Source organism: Oncorhynchus mykiss, chromosome 28 (assembly GCF_013265735.2).
Source record: "Oncorhynchus mykiss isolate Arlee chromosome 28, USDA_OmykA_1.1, whole genome shotgun sequence".
NCBI lineage: Eukaryota > Metazoa > Chordata > Actinopteri > Salmoniformes > Salmonidae > Oncorhynchus > Oncorhynchus mykiss.
The window spans coordinates 7,005,560-7,016,738 of NC_048592.1; the positions used below are offsets into that span (position 1 = coordinate 7,005,560).

Genomic DNA, 11,179 nt, shown 5'->3' on the forward strand with positions numbered 1-11,179 from the left:
TTGCAGGTGACCCCATCTGTGATTTATTTAGAATTCAAGGCACACTTAACCAGCATGACTACCACAGGATTGTGCAGCGATACGCCATCCCATCTGGTTTGTGCTTAGTGGGACTATCATTTGTTTTTCAACAGGACAATGACCCAACAGACCTCCAGGCTGTGTAAGGGCTATTTGATCAAGGAGGAGAGTGATGGAGTGCTGCATCAGATGACCTGGCCTCCACAATCCCCCGACCTCAACCCAACTGAGATGGTTTGGGATGAGTTGGACCACTGGGTGAAGGAAAAGCAGCCAACAAGTGCTCAGCATATGTGGGAACTCCTTCAAGACTGTTGGAAAAGCATTTCAGCTGAAGCTGGTTGAGAGAATTCCAAAAATGTGCTAAGCTAACATCAAGGCAAAGGGTGGCTACTTTGAAGAATACACTTTTTTGGTTAGAACATGATTTCATGTGTTATTTCATAGTTCTGATGTCTTCACTATTATTCTACAATGTAGAAAATAGTGAAAATAAAGAAAGATCCTTGAATGAGTAGGTATCTCTAAGCTTTTGACTGGTACTGTCGGTGGCCCAAAACATAGCTTAGGTGGCCTGCATAAGGAATTCAATGGCAGAAAAATTCCTGCAGATGAAATGTTCAATAGAAATACGATTGAAAGAAACACATGTAGCCTAAGGCCCATTTTCTAATGGGTTTCCACAGGAAGAGGGGAGGGGTAAAAACGTATTATTAAGTCAACAGAAGAGGTCAATCATAGGTGATTTTAATTCAGAGAAAACACTAGGGGACCTGAATAAAATAGACTATTTTAATAAAACCTTATATTTTAGACTTCACACACTGTGATAAATAGCAAAGCCCTAGTTTCACACAGACACTCCCTTTAGTCTTCACAAAGCAGTTTTGTTATTATACCGGTTAGGGAGGAGCCAGTATCAGACTATTGTCAGTGATCTGAGGAAATCCAGCCTTTGTTCAGTAGCTTTGAACTTCAAAACACTGACAGTGTGTTATGCTTAGCCTAACATTATGTTCCATATGCAGTTCTGCAAAAATAAATACGCAAACAAGTTCTCGTACATGTCGGGCAAGTAAAGCATACTCGTACTCCTGACCTACTATCAGGGGATTTGGATCTCGGGTGACGCAAATGTCGGTACATTTTTCTGCCAACTAACATACCCTTGTTAACCAGGTTACAATTTTTTCAAAACACAAAAATGACATGGCCAACAGAAACCACATTGCATGCATACAAGGAACATACATTTTTCATTAACAGCTTAATGGAAAGATGCAACAATAGCAAACCTATTATCTTAAAGTAGAAATACTATATATATTAGAGGTCGACCGATTATGATTTTTTAACGCCGATACCGATTATTGGAGGACTAAATAAAGCCAATACCGATTAATCGGACAATTTTTTTGGTTTTTTTGTAATAATGACAATTACAACAATACTGAATGAACACTTCTCAACTTAATACATCAATAAAAATCTATTTAGCCTCAAATAAATAATAAAACATGTTCAATTTGGTTTAAATAATGCAAAAACAAAGTGTTGGAGAAGAAAGTAAAAGTGCAATATGTGTCATGTAAAAAAGCCAACGTTTAAGTTCCTTGCCCAGAACATGAGAACATATGAAAGCTGGTGGTTCCTTTTAACACGAGACTTTAATATTCCAAGTTAAGAGGTTTTAGGTTGTAGTTAAAATAGTATTTATAGGACTATTTCTCTCTATACCATTTGAATTCCATTCTTATAGGGGCTTAGTATTGCCAGTGTAACAGTATAGCTTCCGTCCCTCTCCTCGCTCCTACCTGGGCTCGAACCAGGAACACATCGACAACAGCCACCCTCGAAGCAGCGTTACCCTTGCAGATCAAGTGGAACAACTACTCCAAGTCTCGGAGCGAGTGACGTTTGAAACGCTATTAGCGCGCACCCCGCTAACTAGCTAGCCATTTCACATCGGTTACACCAGCCTAATCTCGGGAGTTGATAGGCTTGAAGTCATAAACAGCGCAATGCTTGAAGCAGAGTGAAGAGCTGCTGGCAAAACGCACGAAAGTGCTGTTTGAATGAATGCTTACGAGCCTGCTGCTGCCTACCACCGCTCAGTCAGACTGCTCTATCAAATCATAGACTTAACTATAATAACACACAGAAATACAAGCCGTAGGTCATTAATATGGTCGAATCCGGAAACTATCATTTAGAAAACAAAACATTTATTATTATCGCATATACCCTGACTCTGCGTGCAATGAACGCAAGAGAAGTGACACAATTTCACCTGGTTAATATTGCCTGCTAACCTGGATTTCATTTAGCTAAATATGCAGGTTTAAAAATATATACTTCTGTGTATTGATTTTAAGAAAGGCATTGATGTTTATGGTTAGGTACACGTTGGAGCAACGACAGTCCTTTTTCCGTGAATGCGTACCGCATCAATTATATGCAACGCAGGACATGCTAGATAAACTAGTAATATCATCAACCATGTGTAGTTAACTAGTGATTATGATTGATTGATTGTTTTTTATAAGATAAGTTTAATGCTAGCTAGCAAACTTACCTTGGCTTCTTACTGCATTCGCGTAACAGGTAGGCTCCTCGTGGAGTGCAATGAGAGGCAGGTGGTTAGAGCGTTGGACTAACGTTAGTTAACTATGGTTGCAAGATTGAATCCCGGAGCTGACAAGGTCTGTCGTTCTGCCCCAGAACAAGGCAGTTAAGACACTGTTCCTAGGCCGTCATTGAAAATAAGAATGTGTTCTTAACTGACTTGCTTAGTTAAATAAAGGTGTAATAAAAAAATAGTGTCCAAAAATAAACTTGAAATCGGCCATTCCGATTAATCGGTCGACCTCTAATATATACAGTGGGGCAAAAAAGTATTTAGTCAGCCACCAATTGTGCATGTTCTCCCACTTAAAAAGATGAGAGGCCTGTAATTTTCATCATAGGTACACTTCAACTATGACAGACAAAATTAGGGAAAAAAATCCAGAAAATCACATTGTAGGATTTGTAATGAATTTATTTGCAAATTATGGTGGAAAATATGTATTTGGTCACCTACAAACAAGCAAGATTGCTGGCTCTCACAGACCTTCTTTAAGAGGCTCCTCTGTCCTCCACTCGTTACCTGTATTAATGGCACCTGTTTGATCTTGTTATCAGTATAAAAGACACCTGTCCACAACCTCAAACAGTCACACTCCAAACTCCACTATGGCCAAGACCAAAGAGCTGTCAAAGGATACCAGAAACAAAATTGTAGACCTGCACCAGGCTGGGAAGACTGAATCTGCAATAGGTAAGCAGCTTGGTTTGAAGAAATCAACTGTGGGAGCAATTATTAGGAAATGGAAGACATACAAGACCACTGATAATCTCCCTCGATCTGGGGCTCCACGCAAGATCTCACCCCGTGGGGTCAAAATTATCACAAGAACAGTGAGCAAAAATCCCAGAACCACACGGCGGGACCTAGTGAATGACCTGCAGAGAGCTAGGACCAAAGTAACAAAGCCTACCATTAGTAACACACTACCCCGCCGGCGACTCAAATCCTGCAGTGCCAGACGTGTCCCCCTGCTTAAGCCAGTACATGTCCAGGCCCGTCTGAAGTTTGCTAGAGAGCATTTGGATGATCCAGAAGAAGATTGGGAGAAAGTCATATCGTCAGATGAAACCAAAATATAACTTTTTGGTAAAAACTCAACTCGTCGTGTTTGGAGGACAAAGAATGCTGAGTTGCATCCAAAGAACACAATACTTACTGTGAAGCATGGAGGTGGAAACATCATGCTTTGGGGCTGTTTTTCTGCAAAAGGGACCAGGACGACTGATCCGTGTAAAGGAAAGAATGAATGGGGCCATGTATCGTGAGATTTTGAGTGAAAACCTCCTTCCATCAGCAAGGGCATTGAATGTGAAACGTGGCTGGGTCTTTCAGCATGACAATGATCCCAAAACACACCGCCCAGGCAACGAAGGAGTGGCTTCGTAAGAAGCATTTCAAGGTCCTGGAGTGGCCTAGCCAGTCTCCAGATCTCAACCCCATAGAAAATCTTTGGAGGGAGTTGAAAGTCTGTGTTGCCCAGCAACAGCCCCAAAACATCACTGCTCTAGAGGAGATCTGCATGGAGGAATGGGCCAAAATACCAGCAACAGTGTGTGAAAACCTTCTGAAGGCTTACAGAAAACATTTGACCTCTGTAATTGCCAACAAAGGGTATATAACAAAGTATTGAGATAAACTTTTGTTATTGACAAAATACTTATTTTCCACCATAATTTGCAAATAAATTTATTACAAATCATACAATGTGATTTTCTGGATTTGTTTTTCTCATTTTGTCTGTCATAGTTGAAGTGTACCTATGATGAAAATTACAGGCCTCTCATCTTTTTAAGTGGGAGAACTTGCACAATTGGTGGCTGACTAAATACTTTTTTGCCCCACTGTATAACCTATTATTGAACAAGCAACTCCTGTAAATGACGCAGCCAATTAAAACACCATTTAACATTTTCCAAAATGCAATTAGTTGGAAAACACAGTTCTAAACAGCGCAACTGATGGCGAGCAGTTCCATGAAAATCTGTGTTAGAAACTTAGAGAAGAGGGCGAATCTAACAGCAAAAACTAGCATGGGTTGCTAATATGACTAGGATTGTACCTTCGGCTTCTGGACAACTAAATAAAGTTTATGAAAACCAATAAAACAGAAGGAGAAAAATTCTGTTTAACGGCCTTTATAAAATCATTTCCTCCACATTTCTATCGTTGGATTTTGGCTACCCTTACAAAAAAAAGATAGTTTTGAAACTGCAGTAAAAGTGCATTAACTGCAGTCGACGGTGTTATTTTGGATGCAGTTATACTCTCTAGTTACGCGCTGATAGCCTGTCTACCGTTGGTAAAGCCTATGCACTCGAATAGGAGGCGCGATTTAGAAATATTTGCATTTAGAATTATTGGTGGCGCAATGACTGGGCTTACAAAAGCACGTTTCACTCCAGTAGCACATTTCTGATGAGCTGCTCTCGCTCTGTTTGACAGGTGATAGGCTATTCCGCTCCACAAACTAGGCTGTGTGATAAATGAGATACATGACAACTAACGAAAATACACACACGCGCCAATTTAATTCCACCAAATTATGCAAATTAACCTGTACACTGAAGCGTTAACATCACCAGTATCTCTGGATAGATTACCTTCACCCCATGTCCCATCAATTGAACTAAAACTCACTCTCCAAATCCCTGAACATTCTGTGGTCAGCTAAGTGTGTGCCAAGCAATTCATACATGAATACATTTAGACACCATCTTGAGGTTTGAATTCTAAGATATTTGCAAGAAGTAAACAAGGGAACATCATACCATCTCAATACAGAATGATATTGGACAACACAAGCCAATACAGAATAATAAAACAGTACAGACAATACCTTTTAAAAAGTCAATCCACTTACAATAGGGCTGGCATTCTCGTTCTGAATGTTGATCTGCCTGAGCAGCCGACACTCATAGTCCTGGTCCATAGCTGTAAAGGAATAAGAAATGATATAGCATTGATTTACATTCAAAAATATCATAGCTACACTACTGACCAAAAGTATGTGGACACCTGCTTGAACACCTCATTCCAAAATCATGGGCATTAATATGGAGTTGGTCACCCCTTTGCTGTCATAACAGCTACCACTCTTCTGGGAAGGGTTGCCACTAGATATTGGAACATTGCTGCAGGTACTTGCTTCCAATCAGCCACAAGAGCATTCCAATTCATCCCAAAGGTGTTTGATGGGGTTGAGGTCAGGGTTCTGTGCAGGCCTGTCAAGTTCTTCCACACCATTTCTGTATGGACCTCGATTTGTGCATGGGGCCATTGTCTTGCTGAAACAGGAAAGGGCCACAAAGTTGGAAGCAGAAAATAGTCTAGAATTTCATTGTATACTGTATCGTTAAGATTTCCCTTCACTGGAACTAAGGGGCCTAGCCCGAACCATGAAAAACAGCCCCAGACAAGTATTCCTCCTCCGCCAAACTTAACAATTGGCACTATGCATTGAGGCAGGTAGCGTTCTCCAGGCATCCGCCAAATCCAGACTCGCGCTTCACCATCTGGCAGTCCGACGCACGATGCATCACTCCAGAGTCCAACAGCTAAGAGCTTAAAATCAAATCAAATTCTCTTTGTCAGACGCGCCGAACACAACAGGTGAAATGCTTACTTACTACAAGCCCTTAACCAACAATGCAGCTAAGAAAATACCTATATATATTTAAAAAATTGAGAAATAAGAATAAATAATTAAAGAGCAGCAGTAAATAACAATAGCGGGGCGATATACACAGGGGGTACCGGTACAGAGTCAATGTGCGGGGGCACCAGTGTCGAGGTAATGTGTTCATGTAGGTACAGTAATTAAAGTGGCTATGCATAGATAATAACAGAGTAGCAGCATCTTAGAAGAGGGTGGGGGGAACAATGCAAATTGTCTGGGTAGCAATTTGACTAGCTGTTCAGGAGTCTTATGGCTTGGGGGTAAAAGCTGTTAAGAAGCCTCTGGGACCTAGACTTGAAACTCCGGTACCGCTTGCCGTACAGTAGCAGAGAGGACATTCCACACCAAGGGTGGCTGGAGTCTGACAATTGCTAACTGCTGACACCACCTGGTATAGAGGTCATGGATGGCAGGAAGCTTAAACTCTGTAGTGACATGCGGTCGTAGGCCGAGCAGTTGCCATACCAGGCAGTGATGCAACCACTACAACCGGTACCCCCTGCAACCAGGATGCTCTCGATGGTGCAGCTGTAAAACCTTTTGAGGATCTGAGGAACCAATGCCAAATCTTTTTAGTCTCCTGAGGGGGAATAAGGTTTTGTCGCGCCCTCTTCACGACTGTCTTGGTGTGCTTGGACCATGTTAGTTTGTTGTTGATGTGGGCGCCAAGAAACGTGAAGCTCTCAACCTGCTCCACTACAGCCCTGTCGATGATAAGGGGGGCGTGCTCGGTCCTCCTTTTCCTGTGGTCCACAATCCTCTCTTTTGTCTTGATCACGTTGAGAGAAAAGTTGTTGTCACATTATTATTTTAGGTTCAAACATAATTCTAGTTTTTCCTTATCCTTCATTCCAGGTGTTGAAAACCAGTACTTTCTGGTGGATGTCATTTTCATGGAAAGATGCAACTACTCAACATTTTCCCAAGCTATACTAGCCTCCCTCCACAGCAACGATCTGAACGATGCCTGGGCAGTGGTCACAGATAATGCCTCCTACTGCCCGAAGGCATACAAGGAGGTTCTGAAAGGAGTGATGCCCAACAGTGTCCATGTTACCTGTCTCTGCCATGTCATCAATCTGGTGGGTGAGACCTGGCAGCACTACAAATAGTTCTCTGAAGTTGCATCACTTGTGACATGGATGAGAGCTGTCTTCTTCAAGAAGCCTGCCAGAAAGAGAAGAAGGGTGAGCTTCCTCATTATGAAGGAGTTTGTGCTGGCCAAGGCTCCTGAAGCAGAGAGCTCCAGATGGAATAGCTGGTTTGAGGCAGTGAAGTACCATGCAGAGCATGTTCACCTGTACAGAGTTTTTGTTGGCACAAAAGTCATCATCCCAGGCAGTCACAAACATCCTCCAGCTGGAAACAGGAGACGGTTGATGCATTGTTGCCTAGATTCTTACATTACTTTTTTCCATTTATAATGAAACTCTTAGTAGAACTCCGTTTTGAAGCACTTGCCTTGATTTAAAAAAAATTGTACGATGTGTTGCATAACAAATGTACTGTTATATCTTGTTAAATTGTTGACCTTTTATTCATTCACATTAATAGACTCTTACTGATGATGAAATTAGAGTAAACCGTAAAACACAGAATTTTGAAAAATGTACAGAGAAAAAATGGAATTTGGAAAAAAATTAAATGGGTTTCATAGGGCCATACATCCCCACTCCAGCCGACACTTTGCATTGCGCATGGTGATCTTATGGCTAGTGTGCAGATGTTCTACCATGGAAACCCACATCATGAAGCTCCCGACAAACAGTTCTTCTTCCAGAGGCAGTTTTGGAACTCGGTAGTGAGTGTTGAAACCGAGGACAGACGATTTTTTTAAACGCTACAGCCCTGGGCAGTCCTGTTCTGTGAGCTTGTGTGTCCTACCACTTCACGGCTGTCCGTTGTTGCTCCTAGACCTTTCCACTTCACAACAGCACGTACAGTTGACCGTAGCAGCTCTAGCAGGGCAGAAATTTGACAAACTGACTTGTTGGAAAGGTGCCACGTTGAAAGTCACAAATATCTTCAGTAAGGCCATTCTTCTGCCAATGTTTGTCCATGGAGATTGCATGACAGTGTGCTCGATTGTACAGTGCCTTGCGAAAGTATTCGGCCCCCTTGAACTTTGCGACCTTTTGCCTCATTTCAGGCTTCAAACATAAAGATATCAATCATGAAGTGGAACAACATTTATTGGATATTTCAAACTTTTTTAACAAATCAAAAACTGAAAAATTGGGCGTGCAAAATTATTCAGCCCCTTTACTTTCAGTGCAGCAAACTCTCTCCAGAAGTTCAGTGAGGATCTCTGAATGATCCAATGTTGACCTAAATGACTAATGATGATAAATACAATCCACCTGTGTGTAATCAAGTCTCCGTATAAATGCACCTGCACTGTGATAGTCTCAGAGGTCTGTTAAAAGCGCAGAGAGCATCATGAAGAACAAGGAACACACCAGGCAGGTCCGAGATACTGTTGTGAAGAAGTTTAAAGTCGGATTTGGATACAAAAAGATTTCCCAAGCTTTAAACATCCCAAGGAGCACTGTGCAAGCGATAATATTGAAATGGAAGGAGTATCAGACCACTGCAAATCTACCAAGACCTGGCCGTCCCTCTAAACTTTCAGCTCATACAAGGAGAAGACTGATCAGAGATGCAGCCAAGAGGCCCATGATCACTCTGGATGAACTGCAGAGATCTACAGCTGAGGTGGGAGACTCTGTCCATAGGACAACAATCAGTCGTATATTGCACAAATCTGGCCTTTATGGAAGAGTGGCAAGAAGAAAGCCATTTCTTAGAGATATCCATAAAAAGTGTTGTTTAAGGTTTGCCACAAGCCACCTGGGAGACACACCAAACATGTGGAAGAAGGTGCTCTGGTCAGATGAAACCAAAATTGAACTTTTTGGCAACAATGCAAGATGTTATGTTTGGCGTAAAAGCAACACAGCTCATCACCTTGAACACACCATCCCCACTGTCAAACATGGTGGTGGCAGCATCATGGTTTGGGCCTGCTTTTCTTCAGCAGGGACAGGGAAGATGGTTAAAATTGATGGGAAGATGGATGGAGCCAAATACAGGACCATTCTGGAAGAAAACCTGATGGAGTCTGCAAAAGACCTGAGACTGGGACGGAGATTTGTCTTCCAACAAGACAATGATCCAAAACATAAAGCAAAATCTACAATGGAATGGTTAAAAAATAAACACATCCAAGTGTTAGAATGGCCAAGTCAAAGTCCAGACCTGAATCCAATCGAGAATCTGTGGAAAGAACTGAAAACTACTGTTCACAAATGCTCTCCATCCAACCTCACTGAGCTGTTTTGCAAGGAGGAATGGGAAAAAAATTCAGTCTCTCGATGTGCAAAACTGATAGAGACATACCCAAGCGACTTACAGCTGTAATCGCAGCAAAAGGTGGCGCTACAAAGTATTAACTTAAGGGGGCTGAATAATTTTGCACGCCCAATTTTTCAGTTTTTGATTTGTTAAAAAAGTTTGAAATATCCAATAAATGTCATTCCACTTCATGATTGTGTCCCACTTGTTGATTCTTCACAAAAAAATACAGTTTTATATCTTTATGTTTGAAGCCTGAAATGTGGCAAAAGGTCGCAAAGTTAAAGGGGGCCGAATACTTTCGCAAGGCACTGTATACACCTGTCAGCAACAGGTGAGGCAGAAATAGCCAAATACTCAAATTTGAAGGAGTGTCCACATACTTTTGTATATATAGTGTACTTGTCAGCTGCATATTATGCATCTCCTATGTGATACTGGGCTTTGCCTTAATGATGTAGATTAATTCAATACTTTAGTTCCAAAGCACTGTTTTGTTTTCTGTAAATTGTACCTAGCTATTCGGGTTGTTTTGTGTAGAGACTTGAATAGCTGGCGCACTAATCTCGCTGGCTGTAATTAACTTATCCTCTGCAGCAGGGGTAACTTTAGGTATTCCTTTCCTGTGGTGGTCCTCACGAGCCAGTTTCATCATAGAGCTAGATGCAACTGCTTCTGTCGTGCATAATCAGAAAACTGTTGGCATAGTTTACTGATGTTGTTCTCTCTAAACTAAGCCCGATGGTCTGTTACAATTTTAATTGGCAGAAAACTAATGTTAGATCTCTAGTTCAAGAATGCCGGAACTAGCTCGCCATATTATAGTTGAGCCAATATGAAAGCCACTTTCAAACACCGTCCAAAAATACAATTATTCGACGACACTAAAGCCACTGATTGTAGAAAGCTAACTACAATTACCACGATAAAGCAATGCTAGTCATAAATCACAACTGTTCCTTTCGCTGACCAGTAACGTTAGTACCGCGCTAACGTTAGCAACCTATCAATCTCCAAACGTTCGAACTTGTTTCTCACACAAACATTTTTCAAATGGACCTACCGTGCAGCGTGAAAGACTCTCAGTTATGCACTGAATCGGAGATTATTGTTTGTCTGGCGAGATTTATGTGGAGAAAAAATACATATTCTTTATTCTCCAGCCCAGAAAGAGATGAATGTTTTCACCAACAAATGCTTGACCGGGATTCGCAAAGGAACATGGGAAAAACGCGGTTACGTCACTTTTTTCGAATCACACATTTTGCGTTGTCAAGGGAACAGACAGGCAGAAGTGATTCTGAAGAGTCATGGGTAACTGCATACATGATTGGGTGTGTCTGAAAGTGGGTGTGTCAACAGAAGTGGGAGGATCAACATAAGTAGGTGTAAAGAAAGGGAATTAGCTAATTGGGCAGATTTGTTGCCACTCAAGACAGTTTTGCTTTTAGTTAAACCTAACCCCAACACTTTTCCTAGCCTCATTCTCCTAACCTGCT

General features: G+C 41.5%; 1 protein-coding gene across 3 annotated transcripts in view; it reads right to left on the bottom strand.

Annotated features, from left to right (window-relative positions):
- Positions 1-10,913, bottom strand: part of LOC110508409 (fizzy-related protein homolog) — a 30,733-nt gene extending 19,820 nt beyond the window's left edge. For 2 of the 3 annotated variants that reach the window (XM_021588926.2, XM_021588924.2), the window contains exons 1-3: positions 10,744-10,913; positions 7,384-7,493; positions 5,511-5,581 (exon numbers count right to left, since the gene is read on the bottom strand). In XM_021588926.2, the coding sequence (XP_021444601.1) occupies positions 5,511-5,581; positions 7,384-7,396 (84 nt within the window). In that variant the 5' untranslated portion in view covers positions 7,397-7,493; positions 10,744-10,913. The remainder of the gene's footprint in view (positions 1-5,510; positions 5,582-7,383; positions 7,494-10,743) is intronic. The other variant, XM_021588925.2, reaches the window with a different exon arrangement.
- Positions 10,914-11,179: the final 266 nt, after the last annotated feature.